Here is an 18,907-nt window from a genome sequence, read left to right as displayed (position 1 = left end):
GCAGGCTTAATCTGTTTTATCTATGGCAGGTATTTATCCAGGTTCGCGTTATAGCACGATGGCTAGTGTATGATCAGTAGCGAGGAAGATGTTCGATCGGTTCAACAATGAATAAAACCAGCCCTCATTCTCCTCCCATAGAGGACACGAGGACAAATAGGCCAAATAGGCCTATTTCCACTCAAGTCCTATGAATCCTCTGAAGAATTCTTCGGATTAAACCGGCAAAGAAAGATCGCTCGGCGAGCTCTGAGAAGCACTCCCGTAAGCTCGGATCGAAAGATAAGTCTAAGGAAGGAAAGGAGGAGATGGAGAAGAAATCCAGAGAACATGTCTACCTTTGCATTGTTGTTATTGTTTATCTATACCTATAATAATAAAATGTGGGGTATTTATCTAAAATGGCTCATGGTTTGTCCGTTTTGTCAAATCTATCATATTCTTTTTTTTTGTCAAATCTATCCCATGGTTTACTTTTTGCATCAAATTTATCCCGGCGTTATCTTTTCCGTCGATATCTAACGGACGTGCTGACATGGCGCCTACGTGGCAAGTGTGGCCCACTATCTTTCCACGTGCCACGTCAGCACAGCCGTTAGATATCGACGGAAAAGATAACGCCGTGATAGATTTGATGCAAAATGTAAACCATGGGATAGATTTGACAAAAAAAAATATATGATAGATTTGACAAAACGGACAAATCATTGGCCATATTAGGTAAAAACCCCTAAAACGTGCGGCTACCATGCTTGTTTTCTTTGTGCCCTTTCGCTTTTCTTTCCTCCCGCATGTTCACGCCTAAATCAAATCATACTCGGCCCCTTTCTCCTTTCCCGCTCTCCCACGCTGCCAGCCTATTAAAAAATGCTTTCGCTTCTTCCCTAACAACTGCCACCTGTTCAAAGGCCTTCCACCTGCCCGTGGCTTCGATCACGTCCTCACCAGAAATCTGTTATGTGTGACCATCACCTGTTCGACAAAATTCTTAAGTTAGTTGTCTGTCCAAACTAGCATTTCACTGTTATATTTTTTATGAGTGTATAGTGTTGCCCACATATGTATGACTGCACGTATTACTTGATTAATCGGCCGCCTCATTACAAATGACATTATGATGACCACTGGTGTGGCAATTGGGATCGATTATTAGAATATGAGCAAGAAAGGGCCAACTTCGTGGGGCTAAGAAGTTCGTCAAAACAGATTAGAAAAGGAGAGAGAGCCCACATTGGAGATGTCACTATTTGATCAGTTCATGTTGTCTATTTGTTCAATCATGTTTAACATAAGTAAAAGTTACAAATGGTCAAAGATCTATTCAAGAGGAGATTTTTTTTCTAGTTAACTCTTAGTTTTCTAATTACGTTTATTTGATCGACAGTGTGTATATGTCTGATGGCGTGTATTGTGTTCATATCGTTCCCTCATGGCGTCACTGTTTTCGGTAATTTCCAGCTATTTTTGGGGGGAGATCTAAGACCATTGGTTTATCGATATATTGGTTTAGATTTCCATTTGATATTCCCAATTGATGATATTCCCAAATCATGAAATTACTTTTGCCTTTTTTATGTTTTCTTGTACAGTGCTCGCTTGCTCTTTCACTCTAATTTAGCGAGATGGCTAGACCAAGAGTCGGTAACTTCTTCCATCCAACTTAAAACTTGTCTCTTAGCTTTCCAGATCTATGCTTGAATTTGTCAAATATCAGCCTGCTTCTTCTCTGGTAATACCGACAATAATGCTTTAGTTAGCTGATCATTAGATTAAAAGAATTCTTATGCTATGATTTCGGGAAAATGGCAAGCCAAGAAATCTTTGGTAGAGTCAGTTTTGAGTACTAGTTATTTCCCGTAATTGTATAGACCTGCAAAAAATTTAGATATGCCTTTGTACATAAGGGGCAAAAAAAATTAGATTCGACTTATGTTCTTCTTCTTACTATGGCTATGGCTAAGAGTTGTTCTTGGAATCCTTTACCAGAGATTCAGCATCCAGTCGTTTACCTTCACTAACTTTTGAGTCATTGAACTATTATAATCATGAGAGGAGCTAAGAACGTCATAGGAATGATAAAAAATAAACATTGTAAGAAATTTTTCCTGCCCACTAGCTGACATGCCATTGCAGAAAGATTTTTCCTATTGGTTTAGAAAGCATATGACTTAGCATTATTTGATAAAAAGGCATTTCCAGCAATATTCTGCACAGTCAAAGAAGTGCTCAAAGGTTAATTTCATTATATATATATATATATATATAAACGTTTGAAAATAATAGATGCTAGGTTCATTGTATAAGTTATATCGTACACTTTTGATTTAATGTTGTTACTTGAGCGACACTATTAGACAGGTACATAAGCATAATGACTGTGATTGTATATACGGCGCTAAAACTTTTATCTTTGTGCATAGGTGCCAATGAAGTAGAGTTTTGTGCAAACATTTTGTACAGTTGTTTGTTGTACCAAGAATAATTAGATGATTGACTATTTCCTTTTCACTTCACTACAGAATGCTCAAATTCGAGAAGCTCCTACCACAAGGTTTGATAAAAAATTTAGTAGCCTCCTATCTCTCATTCAAGGTTCCGTGGCAAGTTACACTTGATGAGATGAGGTAGAAATATATATGTATATATATATATATATGTATGTATGTATTTTACTTATTTTTTGGGGGGATGAACCCATTTGAAATACTTATTATGGGCACAGATGATAACTAGAGAAAAAGAGGGGAACGACACTGCACGAGGGACAGAAAGAGATGAAGAGCGGAAGATCTAACTGATTTCTCTGATTAGAGCACTGCGATCCATCTCCAAGAAGGTAGTTCCCAGTCTTTCTTCCACCTTTTTGCCGATCAGGTAATGACACTCAACACTCTTTTAAAAAAACAATAGAAAGAGAGAGAGATGTTTGGCAAGTCTCCTTACCATCTGTCCTAAATGCCTTATATATTTTATAATGACATCTCGTGAAGTTTCAAGGCAAAAGTTTCAACATGAATCAAGCATATACAAGCGAAGCACATGGGGACTTGAGAAAATTTTAGATGATCGTACTGCAAATGATACAGTGAGTAAGAACCAATACAAATTCTTTAATGAAGAATAGTTATGGCAATTATCTGAATGATTAGCTCCAAGTTCCTAATTTCATACAATTTGATTGGTGCTTCCTCAGATTACGTGGTGATGTAAGATCACCTAATAATTTCTCCAGGGACTTAATTGAAGACTTGGTTTGAATATGCTATATAAATATGCATATGAATACTTGTCTTTCAACCCGCTTTTCCATCATGCATTTCTTTCTATTGCTCACACCATCATGTTTCTATTTTATGAATCTCTCTCATCTCTCTCTCTCTCTCTCTCTCTTCTTTTGTTCTTTCTTTTCCCCCCTTTTTGTGCTTATTGGTCCCTTGAAAACTTCTGCTTGTAAAAATTATATTACTTATTCGACTCCCTATATCTTGTTAAAGTATCTTGTGATACTTTTGATTTGCATGTTTGTCGAGTCTGCTAAGAATACTTAGCAGTCACAATTCTAGAAAGTTTACTCATACTTTTAAAACTTATATACAAGGTCCATAGTCATTTACTATCCAAGTGAACTGCATATTCTACCCTTTTTTTTTTAATTCTTCTTGATCATAAAATCTTTTCTTTATATTGCACGCTCGAAAATTCTATATTGAAAAGGAGCACTTAGAGATGATAGAGTTTCTTTAAACCTTGAATGTTGTATTGAAAACAATGTTGCTGACTAATGGCAACTGATTTTGCGCATGGATACTCTGAAGCTGACATTTGAGGTTGCTTTTGAGGTAGTTGATGAGGTTCATGGCTGCTTTCTATGCTGTAAGTCTCCTCCTAGTGATAAGTTTGTTGGTGACAAAGGCCATGCCCTGCAACAGAAGAGGATAGTTTTAGTGTGCAGTATGCAACTGTGACTGAAGGTAAAGTTGAGGCTGAATATCAGATTTTGGCCAAGTTATGCAATGCTTAACAGAGGGAAGAGAAACGTGAAGGCGAAGAAATCCAGAACAGGAAAATGGGCGAGGGGGAATTGTTTATCCCTTGTTTTTTGAGCTCATATGCTATTCAAAACTCATGTTAAAGAAGGCTGAATAAAGTGATTTTCCCTATCTATTCTAACAAGCCGAGGAGAACATACTGCATCTCTATTTCGCCAGAAATGCCGGGTTCTCCAAGAAAAAAAGGTCCTCAAAAGCTGCAACAATCACGCGTATGATTATCAAAGTATTTTCTAGGAGAGTTACCTCCATAATAACGTCGGATGTTACATTTTTGAGTTCTTGCAGTTCCAATTGATTTTGTAGCTGAGAGATTTTGTATGAATTTGTATACTCTGTCATAACTCAAATGCTTGAGTTCTCTATTTCGGTGTTTTGCATCTTATACATCAGATTAGATTTAGGATCTCCATTACTTGGAACATTGCACTTTATATGCCTCCCTTTAGGATACATCATACTGTTACATTATTCGTTCTAGAAAATTGTAATTCTGAAAATACATACCACGTGCAACGCACATGGCTTTTCTACTAGTATAATAAACATAGGTATTTTATGTCAGGTTGAGATTGAAATTTGAGGGCAAAGCGCAATGCTGTTATTAAAAGCTCGATTCTGCCTCATACAAGTTTACGATATTTGATGACAATGACCAGTTGAATCATAGCAGAATCATTCACACTGGTTGAATCAACCAGAATCACGAAATCACGAGATTTAATTATGACTAATGATTTCAATACAGTACATAACATAACAATGGTATCTTTATCCTAAGAAAAGTTTATTGATAATAAAAATTGAGTTAAACTGAAAGACAATTTCTCTCATCATTGCAATGATAAATATAACCTAGCAGAAGTTATATGAGCCCCTCCTCTGAGTCTCACCACCATCGGGACCATAATCGACGAGGCCGCGCTCATCATAAAGTTCCGAAAAGCGATACTTGGAATATACAATGAAAGTGACCCCTCTCCCCCGTGTTAAACCCGACTACTTCAGATATGAACTTAACTCTAGCGTTAACTTAGAATTAATTCAAGAAAGACCAACAAATGAAAAATATGAACTAATCAAACAATTAAATATGAGTAAAGACGTGAAAAATATCGATACTTATCCCAAGAATATATATTTTTCACCTAGAAAATAAAAGGAATTCTAAATAACCATTTATCTTCTCAATTAAGAAAAAATATGTTTGACATAATAAAGTGATACTGAATATTACGGGGTAACATATAGATGCATAACTATCAACAAGAAAATTTTCATTTGTATATTATATAATATATATTTTATGAGTATTTCATATAATTTATTTACACACAGATATCAATTTTTCTGTATATTATATAATATATATATATATATATATATTTTATGAGTGTTTCATATAATTTATTTACACACAAATATAATAAAAATTGTTTATTCGTTGCTTAACCTAACATTTGAAACATCTATTCATGTGTACCTTTTACATTTACTATTTTAATTTTATTGGAAAGATGCAAAGAAGTTTATTCTGGAACAAAAATTATTTTCGTTAATTATTGTATATGAAAAAGTAAATAATAGGGAAAATAGTAACGTACGACACGGTTTTTTGACTTTTTTCACGCTGCAGTACAAATTCAAATCATTTCCTTGTACATCGCGACATTTTTTTTTCACCGCATAACATGTCGTTCATATTCAGTCAAGAAATTGACGGAATGCTGACGTGGAAGCTTGCTTGGGGGAAGTTTGCAACAAACAACAAATTATGGGCATAAACAAATAATATAAGTTAAAATTTTAAAAAAAATTCCATTTGGGATCAGAGGAGGCGATTGGGGCGGCCCTGCCGGTCACCCACCCCTCAATTAGGGTTGCCAGACAGCTCAAACCACACCAACGATCCCGATCGCGAGGTGGGTGGCTGACGCTCCCCCCTAACCCTCCAATTTGAGGGATCCTAGCTACTAGGAACCCTCAAATCGAGGGGTTAGGGGCACCTCCGTCGGCCACTCACCCCTTGATCGGGGTCACCGGCGTGATCTGTACCCACCATAGGGGTAGTCGACGTGGTCTGACCGATCAACAACCTCAATCGAGAGGGGGTGGCTGGCGAGGCTACCCCAACCGCCTCTTCCGATCCCAAATGGTATTTTTTAAATTTATATTTTATTTGTTTATGTCCCTAAATTGTTGTTTGTTACAAAATTCCCCCCAAACAAGCTGTCATGTCAACATTCCGTTCATTTCTAGACGGAATATGGACGACATGCTGTGCGATGGAAAAAAATCGTAGTAAATAAGGAAATGATTTGGATTTGCGCTGCAGCGTGAAAATGTCAGAAAATCGTATTGTACGGTACTATTTTTCCTAAATAATACGATCTTTTTTCTTCAACCTTTAGCTCAATAAGTTTTCTCTTTGACTTTTTCTATCTTAATTATAGCATGCGAAGATTTATAAGTATTTAATTGATCTATTTAGTATAACTATTATTAACTTATAGATAAACACATTTGCCCATCTATGTCACAATAGTATAGATTTCATAAGTTTTTTAAATAAGAAGAATCAAATCAAAATATTACATTTGCACTTTATGGACAATGATTGATAAGATTTAAGAAGTTATCAACAGAGAAATCTCTTAAAAAATTAAAAATAAACCTCATGCAATGTGCGGGCTTATAAGCTTAATTATTTATTAACAATTTTTGGTTCTAAGTTAATTTCTCTTCAATAGTTTCCTTTACTCATAGAATTATCTCGGAACAAAGTAAATACTCTTTGAAAAATAAAAAATACTGCAACAATTTAATTGATCTTGAATTTAATTCTTTGAGCCATATTTCAATTCTTAGTGAGTAAAAAATCTTTTTCGTGGGCCGTAAAATACATTTAAGAACCGATACGCAAAAGTGCGACCGATCGGTCTATTCGACCCCATTCCAACGTGCTTGCCACTACATATCACTTCTCTATCACATCCCACGATTCTCTGGAAAACCATGGGAAGGGACAGACGAGTTGTATTTAATGGAGAGCATGTCGGAATGGTGTCGATCATTAATTTCAAAGCGTGTTGAGAGCCCCTTAATAATCGCAAACTGGGGCATGATTAGTATAGGCTAGACTATTGTGATATGTTTCACTTTCACATTATTAGACATAAATTTATTAGAGCTACTAGATTGGTTTTATAACAGTAAAACCACATAAAATAACTAACCATCAACTTCTCTTTTCTACTCACGCTCCCCTATATTTTATCTCCTCCAATTAAACGTACAATTTATGGGTAATGATGGTTCGGATTGGGTCGGTTTTGGAGTAAAATTTCAGGGCATCACTTTTATTGGTTCAGGAATTTTAGAACATGTCCCTGAGAAACGAAACCGAAATTAACAAAATAACCAGCCCTTACAGATACGGGTTTTTCACCGGTCAATTCTCGATTTACTCGAGAAAAACAACATAAGAATAAACTAAAAACCAACGAAAAAGATCTTCCAAAATCGAGAGTTGTCTCCTTCGGCCTTCGTGATCTTGAGGCGTAGCCGCGCAGTAGATGCAGGAGGAGACGAAGAAAGGTAGGGTCTAAAGTGAAACTGAAAATGATAAATGATGAGTGGGAGATGGAGAAATGTAGGGTTTGAAATAAACTGTTAATTGTGATGTTTTGATTGGCTTGGCTAGGTTGAGTAATTACTGGACTTGGCCTGGGCTCATATATTAAAGATTAAACGTAAAAAAATTGTAAATTTTTATATATTATTATATAAACTTGGTTTGGATTGGGTATTTAGGTATGCAATTTTCAAACCCAAACCTGTAACCGAAACCGACAAAAGGATGAGAAACCAATCCTAGAACCAGATCGTGATCCAAAAGAATTGAAACTTCGGAACAGTTTGGCTCAGTTCAGATCGAATTTTCGGGATCTTTTATTAACCTTAGTCCAAGCCCTTATTTTATTTTCCAAATTATAACAAAACATGGGTTGGTTTGTTTCGATGTAATCTGGGGGTAATTAATATTTTAAAAGATCAACTGTTCACACACTAATTAATATTTTTAAGGATTACATTAACAAATAAAATAAATAAATATTATCGCGAATAACGATTCAAAACGTGCGAGTGAAGTGGCTATTTCTTGTTATTGTTGTTGTTATTATTATTATTATTATTTAGGGAAAATGATACTTGAAGTCCTATATGTTTGCCAATTTTTGACATCGAGTCCTAAATGTTTTAGTTTGAAAAAACAAGTCATAAAAGATTTGAAAAAGTGACACTTTTGGTCCTAAATCTAATTGACCGTTACTGTCATGCCACGTAGCCGTTAAATGCTGATGTGGCGCTTCGTGATTGGTCACGAGTTGGTTCGAGTCCGAATGTCGAGAGTGAATCAGGTCGGGTTCGGATCTGGACGTCTCCTTCTTCGCCCGACTCCCTCCCCATGTCTGAAACCCTAGCGCGGCTCCTCTCCTCCACGCAACCCAGCGCCGCCCCTGCAAACCGCTGATCACGGACACCGTAGCACCTCGAGCAGCCCTGCCTAAGCCTCCTCCCTGTCGGATCTGGGTTTATGCAATTGGCAGTTTCAGATTTTGCTGACCTGGTTCAGGAGATGAAGGAAGGGCACGGGACTGTTGTGAAGTTGTGTGATTTACTGTTTCGGGTGTATGCGGATAACAAAATGTTTGACGAGGCTGTCGTGGTTTACGACTTCATGGAGAGTCGCAGGTTCGAGATAGATGAGAGCTGTCTGACTTCATGACGAGGCTGTATGGTTTGCTCTGAAGAGGTTTGGTACCCTCGAGGACTGTCTGGCATTATTCGATTGTTACCCTAAGATTGCAGATCGATTGTTACCCTAAGATTGCAAATCAAAACCCTAAGTTTCTTTTTCTGTTTGATATGGCCATGAGTATCAATGTATTCATCACATGGGGTGTTTGTGGATTGTGCCCGAAAGGTGTTCGATGCAATGCCTAAGCGAGATGTTGTCTCGTGGAACTAGGTGAGCTCGAAAGGTTTTTGAATCCACGTCTGAGTTGTTTGGTAGGATGAAGGGGAGGAGCAGAACAGCAGAACAACGATTTGTGGTCGTCTTTTTCTTCTTCTTCCTCTTCTGCTATCATTCTATGACTTTGGAACGTTCAAGAAAAACCAGAACTTCAGCCTCCCGATTATTGGTCGAGCATCCATAGAAAGGTTGACGAAAGAAATGGTTTCTGGAAACCATGAACATCAAGCTCCGCTTGATCGGAACACCCTTGCCGGGCCTCTTGCTGAGCTCGCATTGCCGAACTCCACAACACAACAAGGCACAGAGAGGAAGAGAGAATAGAGGGAGGGAGAATAGAGGGTTTCGGACATGGGGAGGGAGTCGGGGCGAAGAAGGAGACGTCCGGATCCGAACCCAACCCGATTCACTCCCGACATCCGAACTTGAACCAACTCGTGACCAATCACGAAGCGCCACGACAGCATTTAACGGCCACGTGACATGACGGTAACGGTCAGTTAAATTTAGGACCAAAAGTGTCACTTTTTCAAACCTTTTAGGACTTGTTTTTCCAAACTGAAACATTTAGGACTCGATGTCAAAAATTGGCAAACATATAGAATCTCAAGTGTCATTTTCCCTTATTATTTATCTACATCTATATCTATATTACAAGGGAAAATGAGGAAGTTGGAGTAACTTTATCATCGCAAAAATACATATACAAGAATGAAAATTATAAATTCAAAATACTTAAATTAGGAGGTAGTTAAAAAAATTAGTACTTTTACTTTTTTTCTTTAACTATCAGTTTCACCACTCCAGTCTCCACCACTAATTTTTTCTTTCTCTCTCTCCCTTTTTTTTTTCCTCTTTCTCGCTATTCGTACTAATCGTCTTCCTTTTTCATTAAATATCACAAAACGCTTTCAATTATTACTAAAATGAATTGTATTTCTATTAAAAAATCAAATGACGCAAGCGTACCAAAAAAAAAAGAAATAACAAATGATGCATTAGTTAATTTCTAGAAGGTAATTGCGATCCCGCCCAAAACGTGAGCCAAAAATTCCCTTATAATTTAGATTTCCTATCATGAGAGCAGCTAAACAAAGATTAGTATAGTAATTTTAAAATTAACTACCACCTGATATTGATGTGGAGAAAAAAAAACAATAAAATTTCTTTAATAAAGAATAATTATTGCAATTATTGACATGATTAGCATCAACTCTCCTATTTTATGCAATTTAATTAATATTTCATCATGCTATGTGACAATGTAAGATCACCCAAAAATTTTCCTTGCATTCTCTCTTCTGCTATTCTTTTTTTTTAATCAACTCTTCAAGCTCTCTCAAACCAACCTCTATTGTCCTTTTTTTCTTTTTTTGGAGTTCATACTAATATCCTAGAGCCTAATAACTTTCGAATAATCCAATCGAGCCACTAAAGGATAAAACTCTCACAGCATGACTTTTCTCCATTAACAAGACTCGAACCCGATATCTTATTTGAAATGATCAAACAAGCATTGAACCAACCCACCTTGATCTATTTTCTTTTCTTCTTTTTTTTTTTGTAATATGTGTGTTCTCGTGTATTACTAATTAGAGTTAATAACAAAAAAAATTCAAACTTTTCATATTTTAATGATTTTAACATGAATTTTTTTCTTTCACACAAAAAATCATAAACTATAGATTTAATAATAATGTTACATGACGTCAAAATATCCGTTAATTTTAATCGAAATTATTGACGTGTACTTGAAGATGTCATGTGGTTCACGATGATTGGCTGAATGGATCCCAAGTATTTTTAAATAAAAAATTATTCTAAAAAATGAATGAAAAAGGAAAAAAATTAAGGGAGGAAAGAAGAGGTGGTCGGCGATAGGGGCCTCGCCACCAGCCACAACCCCCAATTTTTCTTGTTCTTCGATTTTAGCCGGTAGGAGCCCCGACGCCGACCACCACCCCTAAATTAGGGTTGCCGGTGATCTCTATCGTCACGTGACCCTAGTTGGAGGGCCGGTGGCTGGCATTGAGGCCCCTACCACTACCTACCTCCCATTTACTCCCTTGATTTGTTTTTCATTTTTCAAAGTAATTTTTTATTAAAAAAACATTGGGACTCGCTTGGCCAATGACCATAAGCCACGTAGCACTCTCAAGTATACTTCAGCAATTTCAATTAAAATTAATGAAGATTTTGACGTCGTGCTAACATCCTATCAAATCGATAGTTTGTGACATTTTGTGCAAAAGAAAAAAAGTTTGTGTTAAAATCGTTAAAATGTAAAATTTTTTGGTTTTTTGTTTTTTGGTTATTAACCCCATTAATTATTAAGGAATGAAGGTTTGCTAAGTTATATATAAAAGAAGGGTAAATTGCACCGGTGGTCCAAAAAGTTTCATGAATGTTTCAAGTTGGTCCAAAATGTTTTTTTGGTAACTTATTGGTACAAAAAGTTTCAAAACCGTTTTAATATATTACATTCCGTCAATTGCCCCTAACGCCGTTAATATTTTGTTGACGTGACACATCCTATGTGTCACTTTTATTACGTGGAACCAATCACAGTGCACTACGTCATTTAAGAGAAAATAAAATTTGAAAAATTCCAATAAAAATACAAATAATAATAATAAAAATAGTAAAAATTTAGAAAAAAAATTAGTTTAAAAAAAATTTAAAATTTTTTAAAAAAATTTAAAAATAAAAAATAAAAAATAATTTTAAAAATTTTAAATAATTTTTAAAATTTTAAATAATTTTAAAAATTTTAAATAGTTTTTAAAAGTTTTTAAAATTTTAAATTATTTTTAAATTATTTTTAAAAGTTTTAAAATTTTTTAAATTTTTAAAAGTTTTTAAAATATTTTTTTCTAATTTTTTACTATTTTTTATATTTTTATTGGACTTTTTCAAATTTTATTTTCTCTCTGATTGGTTCCACATAACAAAAGTGACACATAGGACACGCCACATCAGCAAAATGTTAACGGCGTTAGGGGCAATTGACGAAATGTACTATATTGAAACAATTTTGAAACTTTTTATGCTAACAAGTTACCAAAAAAATATTTTAGACCAATTTAAAACATTCATGAAATTTTTTGGACCACCAGTGTAATTAATCCATAAAAGAAAAATCTAACAAGTAGGTGAAGACGCATATATATTAAAATACTATAAATATTTTTAAAAAAAATCATTGAAAAAGTGTGTTTTTGAATAAAAGTTTTTATTTTTTATTTTTGCCCTTTTTTTTTGGGAAAAACAGTTATGCCATCGGACCCTACGTCTTGTATAAATAATCAAGATAAAGAGTAATTTGATTAAATCAATCTTAGAATCTAGAAACTGGAAAGTAACCCAAGTTACCATAAGATAAGCAAAATCGAACGTTTTTCTAAAAAGTTTTTTTATCGTTGTTTTTGGAATGTCCCAGAAAATCTCAAAAAAGGCAAAAGGAAAAAAAAAAAAAAAAAAAAAAAAAAAAAAAAGCGGGCAAACTGAAACGAATTTGCAAAGCCAGAGGAACCGCGCGAGGAAATACAATGGCGGCGGCGGCAACGGATGTGGCGGCAGAAGAGGGAGAGAAGGAAGGGGCTGGCCTCGTTGCCCCGCCGACCTTTGCGGAGCTCCCAAACGGTCGGGTCAAATGCGTCGAAACCGGCTACGAGATGGTCACCGGAGATGTGCAGTGCTACTCCCGCAGCAAACGCTGCCGTTTGGGCCTCATCGACTTCGCTCTTGCCCACAACAAGCCACCTCTCAACATGTTCAAGCAAGACCCCCTTTGCCGGTAATTACCCAAAGTTCCGATTTTTTTCTCTCTCTCTCTCTCTCTCCCCTGATTTATTATTGTATTGAGGCTATGATTCTGATTCAATTGATCTATTATATTCAGCTTAGGTTTTATATATATATATATATATATATATGTATGTATGTATATTCTTTTCTGGATAGGTGTTCTGCTCAGATATTGGATTGAATTTACTTGAATGTATATATGAAGTGGGGATTGAATTGGAGGACCCTTTGAGCTTGTTCTCAGGATTTATCCATAAATGTCGATATGTTGGACTTCAATACGATGATGAACTGGTTTTGAATCATGAGGAGGGAATACAATAAGAGAGTTTCATTCTTGAGTGTTTTTTTTTTTAATGTATGATAGGAGGAACTGAAATGTTAACATGTCCTGTAATTAATCTGTTTCACAGTTCGATGTTGATCTGCAAGTTAACGGGGGATAGAGTGAATAAGTCGGAGAAACATATATGGAAGCACATCAATGGCAGAAGGTTCCTCCACAAATTAGGTCTGTGTCTTCCCGATCTCGTTTCTTGTATTACATTATATGAGTTAAGCTAGTTGGTTTGTTTCGTAGCTTTTACAAGTTGTATGCGGACTGGTGCTTTGGAACAGAACAGAAAGAAGAAGTGGATGTTACATCGAAGCGGAAAATGGGGGTTGTGAATATGAAGAAGAAGAAGGAGGAGCAGAAAACGAAGAAAACAGCCGATGAGATTAAATCTGAATTGAGGGATCCTTCTGAGAGAAACAGCAATTTTGCTGGAGATTCTGGAGATTTTGAGCTGATCTCTGGTGCTGAGTCAGAGCAAGACAGCGATGTAAGTGAAGGGAACAGGTTAGTTACTATTCAGTGCTCAATTGGACAGCTCAACATTTAATGGGTATTCGTGATGAGGGAAAAACTACTAAATTTTTCGATTGAAGGCATTGTAGATGTTATGGTGATTGCTACAATAGTGAATACATGTAAAGTGTGAGAATAAAGCATAAAAGCTGATTGTGCAATTGAATGGGTGCCATTGTGGAAGGATATCTAATATTTTTTATCATCTGATCGAGCATTGCAAATGCATGGATTTAAGTTTCACCTCTTGTTTAGAATGCCTGTAAAAATGAACATTTGTGAGCAAACATGCTTTCTTTTATATAATAAAATACAAAACCCAGAAAAGCTTGTTTTGTTTGTGCTCATTGTGATGATTTTTTTTCTTTTCAATGTCTCTTTTCACTGGAGAATCATAAATTGTGAAGATTCTAGCAAGGAGTCGGAAGATATTTCTACGCGGTAATAACCCCCTTTTAGTTCCGTTATTTCCATTTCATTCGAAAATGCTATGTTATTGGTTCAAGGGTTTATTTGCTTCTTGCTTTTCATGGCAGAATCAAGAGAATGTCCATCGAGATCGGACCTAGTAGCTTCGCCTCAAGGAAGAAGAAACCGAAGAAGGATATGCCTTGTTAATATTTACTGCAGTAGTCCGATCCTTTAGCAGGTCTTTCCCAAATATTTTCAGGGAAATTACCCCATACATATTGATCAGCAGTTTTCAGTATCAGAAGCGATGTTCCTCCTTGTGAGATAAATTCTCTCGTCTATTACTCGTTCTGTTGGATTGTTGTATTTGTGTTGATATTGATATTATCTTTGAACAGAAGTGCGCTGCAAATTAGGGTCAAATAGCTGAAGATCTGCTCAAAAGTAGGACATACCTTTATGTTGGCATATATGTGTTATGAATAAATCAATCGGATCTGGTTTTGGACAATACCTTACCTTGTGAATATGATGAATCACTCACCTATATATGCGTATGGTCTATTGCATACCTTGTTAAGGTCATCATAAAAGGAAATCAAGGAAACGCGAAATTTGGATAATAAATCAAACAAAACCAATAAGACAAGAACTGAATTTTACTCAAAAAAAGAAGACAAGAACTAAGAGGAAAAAAAGAAAAAACATAAGCAATATACTACCCAAAAAAAACAGAAGAAAAGAAAAACATAAGCAAAAAAGCATAGTATGGTTTAGGATGAGCGGTAAATAACTGCATAGGCAGGCGCTAAAGAACAAAACTAAAATAGTTACAAGAACCGAACGAAGAAAAGGTAAAGGGGAGACTCCTACATATATATATATATATATAAACAGAAAATATAATATAATATAAAGATCAGTTCCCTCTCTATTGGTTCCAATTTGATCGACCTTATACCCGACCTGAAGTCAAGCTTCTTCCCGAAACATAAATTTCCTTGTCTCTAAACTTGCCCACCCAATTTCCATCCATATGGCAATGAAGAAATTGGATGTTTAGCTGCTAATTGCGGTAGAGACGTAAATTTATTGGGTCCTACACGGACCGAATGTCACACATCAAGTCCCATGGTGGGAAAAGAGTATTGCGTCAAACCAAATCATGAATATTCTATGTTGATCATTGATGCGGTAGAAGACGTGCCAAATCAGTAATTAGAGAAAAATGAGCCCTTGACAATCCAATCTTAAGGGAAACGGCCTCCGGAGCAAAACTTATAGCTTTTGGCTATAAAAAGACGAGGTTTAAGGCGAATTTCATCGTTTATGTCCTCAAACGGACATTTTATTATTATTTGAGTGTTTTTGTAATTTCAGGAAAGTTTATTTCTTTTTGTGTGATTTAGGTTTTTTTTAAAATCATATTTAAGTTTCGTAAGCCCTAGGGCTAAGGGGAGTTATCTTTTGGATTATCAATAAAAATTAGAGCTTTCGTGCTCTTTGCCCAATTCTTGGATTCGATCCGAGTTGTATGCCAATTTCTTAGGTATTCAAAGAATCAATAGGGATTGAAGGTCGTAGTTCCGGTATTCTGCGGAATCAACGGGTCTGTGACAGGTTACTCGCGTATACGCTGCATCAATTGGTATCAGAGCTGCGTTCACTCTTGGATCAGCGATGTTGCCCTGAAGAACGACTAATCAATGTCGTGTTGCGGAGAAGGACGATTTGGATCGGAAGATCGTGCAAATCATTGATATCCGGCTGGTGGTGGCGCTGGAGCGTAGGTTGGACGTGTTTGTGAATCGCCTAACCGAGAGGATGGGGGCGCTGATGGAGACCCGACAGGAGGTCGACTCGAGGCGCGGCCGAGTCCCTAATTCGACTACGAAATTGGAGGAAATCGAGTATGATTCCAATTTTGAAGGGGACGCGACTTTGTTTTTCGAAGAGGATTCGTCTGATGATGCATTTTTTGTGGCAGGAGACGATGGAGAGCCCAAGTTCGACGAGGAGAAGGAGATTATGACAGGAAACAAAAAAAATGGACGGAAGTAACGGAGATGTTGCGGCGGACCACTATCACCATTATTCAAAAATCCTAGGAAGGATGGCTTCCACAATTACCGGCCTACAAGGGCTTCTGCCAGCTGAGCACCCAAAGGGCCACCCTTTTGTCGCCGGAAGGAACGACATGATCACGTGCACAAAGGATTTTGTTGGGGATGGAGGCATTGAAGGAGGGAAAAACGAGGGGGATACGAGAACGAGTTATGATGAGTTGGAGACGGTCCACATGGGCCCTTACCTTGACTGTATCTCTCAACATGTTTGCACTGTCATGGCTTCCCACTCTAGCTACAATGGGCAGAAGATGCATTCTCATAAGTCTCTTCTAACTGACGTTCTGAAGAAGAAACTCGGGTTTAAAGGATTTATAAATTCTGATTGGAGAGGCATTGATAAAATTGAAGAAGGGGCAAACTATCGCATATGTGCCGATCTTGGAATTAATGCGGGGATCGACATGGTTTTAGGCCTTCTTGACCTCGTAAAATTTCAAGAGGACATGATGTCACTAGTGGAGGCAGGGAAATTGCCAATCTCGAGGATTGATGATGCAGTGGAGAGGTTACTTAGGGTGAAGTTCGCTGCTGGAATTTTCGAACACCCTTTGTCCGACAGGTCGTTGCTAGATCATGTAGGTTGCAAGCCACATAGAGAGATAGTAAGGGAGGCAGTGAGGAAGTCCTTAGTCCTGTTGAAGAATGGGAAGGCACCGGACATGAGCAATTTAGATGAAAAGAAGTACGGGGTTCACTTCTCGCGGAGGCCAAAGGGGCTGAAAGCTAAGGGCATCAAGGTAGACACTTGCGTTCCGTTTAGGGGACTAGCTCTTGTCGTAAAGTCAGCTTCTTGCAGTGAGGATTCCGGGTTTGTTGGATTTCTTTTTTCTATATTGAGTTACATGAGGAAGGTCAGCTTGGAGATGTCTGAGCTTTCTAGGTTCTTGTCGGAGGACCCGATCCGAGAGGTTTATTCGTCACATGGAGTTCGTTTCTTGTGGGACCATGGGTTCTTGTTGGAGGACCCGATCCGAGAGGTTTATTCGTCACATGGAGTTCGTTTCTTGTGGGACCCTGAGTTCTTGTTGGAGGATCTGATCCGAGGGGTTTATTCGTCACATGGAGTTCGTTTCTTGTGGGACCTTGGGTTCTTGTCGGAGGACCTGATCCGAGGGGCTTATTCGTCACATGGAATTCGTTTCTTATGGGACCCTGCATCCACATTTGGCTCTGGGATTTGCAAGTTGTTTGGGACCAGAGATGATATACCGATGTTTTTTGCTAATTTTTTTGCCATTCCAAATTGTTTGAGGTCCATCCATTTCGGTATCTTCCTGAAGCATCATCCTGTGCCATTGCCTCGTGTAAATAATTTAACTGATGAGCAAATGGACAACGATGATAACGTTGAACTATCAGGTGACCGAACTTCTTTACCTTCCAATACCAAGCCAGTCGTTGACACCTTAGGTGGCAGGTGAGTGCTACACTTGCCTCTTAGGACTTTGAAATCATATGGACGTTCCGCCCCATCAAGGCATGGCATGAACACCCGTGGCATAGAAGCACCCGTTCTTTTAGAACCTTCAATGCAAGTTTGCTAGGCTTTATTGCACAGAGGAGATAATACCCGAAACACCCTGCTCCATGTAATGGTCCATGCAAGTTTCAAGGACATAATTGAACTTATGTTCGTAGTTGCATCTAACTTTCATGGAAGAAATGATAAAAGGAAAGAGAGGAATTTTGGGCTCTAGAAACGCCTTAGGCAACTCTCGTGCTTGAGGCGGTGAAAGATAATGACCTTCCCACCTTTCCTTACCATTGCACGTTGCGGAGCTACTTTCATGCTACTTATGGAGAAGACGCATTGAGAGATAGCTTTAGTAATGCTAGATTGCTTCAAGTTTCCCACAGGTCAAAGGCATAAGTGGGCAAAATAGTTTGAACATTACAACCATATCCAAACAAGAATGTATTTATGTAAATACCTGCCTCTAGTATTTACGCATTAACGGGAGACATTCTCCTGTCAAGTTCGCATGAAAAGGTCCACTATTATACATAACTTTTAATTTTTAAACATTCTTAGAGTCGTCTCGTTGATTAATACTAAATAGAGACGAACTACGGAAACATTAAAGAGGATGCTGCAATTAGCAGCTATGCGCGATGACAATGTTAGACACTTTTCCGTAGCACCCCCAGGATTGGCTTGGCCACTGTGGTTGAGAAGTTGGACCACAACACTATGTTTCGGTTTATCGAAGATGGATAAAGGAGGTTTCTGATGCAGATAATTGCGACTGCCCTTAAGACATCAGAGGTCATCCAATAGATTATTATTTCCTTCAATATATTCCTTTCTGGGACGAACTCCTCACTTAAGGGCAGCCACTATGGAAACCTACCTTGTTTGTCAGCGGCAAACCTCAATATATTGTCTCGGTCCAACTTTTCAACCATGGCGATTAAGCCCATCCTGGCAGCTCGATGGAGAGGAGTCTAACCATCCTCGTCACGCATGGTTGCTAATTGAGGTAGTCTTTAATATTTCCTCAGTTAAATCTACATTTGCTAATTCTTGAGACAACTCTGAGAATATTTGAAAATATATTCGTGAAAGGAATGTATAATTTTTTATGCAGACCTCTAGTTTTTCTTATTAAGTTGTCTAGTGCGA

At 37.3% G+C, this 18,907-nt stretch overlaps 1 protein-coding gene and 1 long non-coding RNA gene across 4 annotated transcripts; both read left to right on the top strand.

Moving 5' to 3' along the window:
- The first annotated feature begins 749 nt into the window (after positions 1 to 749).
- LOC116213187 lies at positions 750 to 4,464 on the top strand. Of its 2 annotated transcripts, XR_004158016.1 has the most exons (4): positions 860 to 992; positions 1,590 to 1,641; positions 2,520 to 2,624; positions 2,723 to 4,464. It is a non-coding gene; the product is annotated as an uncharacterized LOC116213187 (long non-coding RNA). The 2 variants fall into 2 exon arrangements; XR_004158015.1 differs by lacking the exon at positions 1,590 to 1,641 and having other exon boundaries at positions 750 to 992.
- An 8,097-nt stretch (positions 4,465 to 12,561) lies between these two features.
- On the top strand, positions 12,562 to 14,666 carry LOC116212916 (surfeit locus protein 2-like). Of its 2 annotated transcripts, none has more exons than XM_031547665.1 (5): positions 12,562 to 12,883; positions 13,308 to 13,405; positions 13,513 to 13,735; positions 14,152 to 14,185; positions 14,281 to 14,666. In XM_031547665.1, exons 1-4 carry the CDS (start codon positions 12,636 to 12,638, stop codon positions 14,156 to 14,158), a joined length of 576 nt encoding a protein of 191 aa, XP_031403525.1. In that variant the 5' UTR covers positions 12,562 to 12,635; the 3' UTR covers positions 14,159 to 14,185; positions 14,281 to 14,666. The 2 variants fall into 2 exon arrangements, with proteins under 2 accessions (XP_031403525.1, XP_031403524.1); XM_031547664.1 differs by having other exon boundaries at positions 14,135 to 14,185.
- Positions 14,667 to 18,907: the final 4,241 nt, after the last annotated feature.

This window comes from Punica granatum, chromosome 7 (genome assembly GCF_007655135.1).
Source record: "Punica granatum isolate Tunisia-2019 chromosome 7, ASM765513v2, whole genome shotgun sequence".
NCBI classification, from domain to species: Eukaryota; Viridiplantae; Streptophyta; class Magnoliopsida; order Myrtales; family Lythraceae; genus Punica; species Punica granatum.
This window is presented reverse-complemented; position numbering and strand designations above follow the sequence as displayed.

What these genes read in the sequence shown, in the direction of transcription:
- LOC116212916 (XM_031547664.1), top strand. Translation starts at nt 12,636, where the DNA reads ATGGCGGCGGCGGCAACGGATGTGGCGGCAGAAGAGGGAGAGAAGGAA. An exon ending in AAGGTTCCTCCACAAATTAG is followed by an intron (nt 13,406 to 13,512) that starts GTCTGTGTCTTC and finishes GCTTTGGAACAG; the next exon opens with AACAGAAAGAAGAAGTGGAT. An exon ending in TCGGAAGATATTTCTACGCG is followed by an intron (nt 14,186 to 14,280) that starts GTAATAACCCCC and finishes TTTTCATGGCAG; the next exon opens with AATCAAGAGAATGTCCATCG.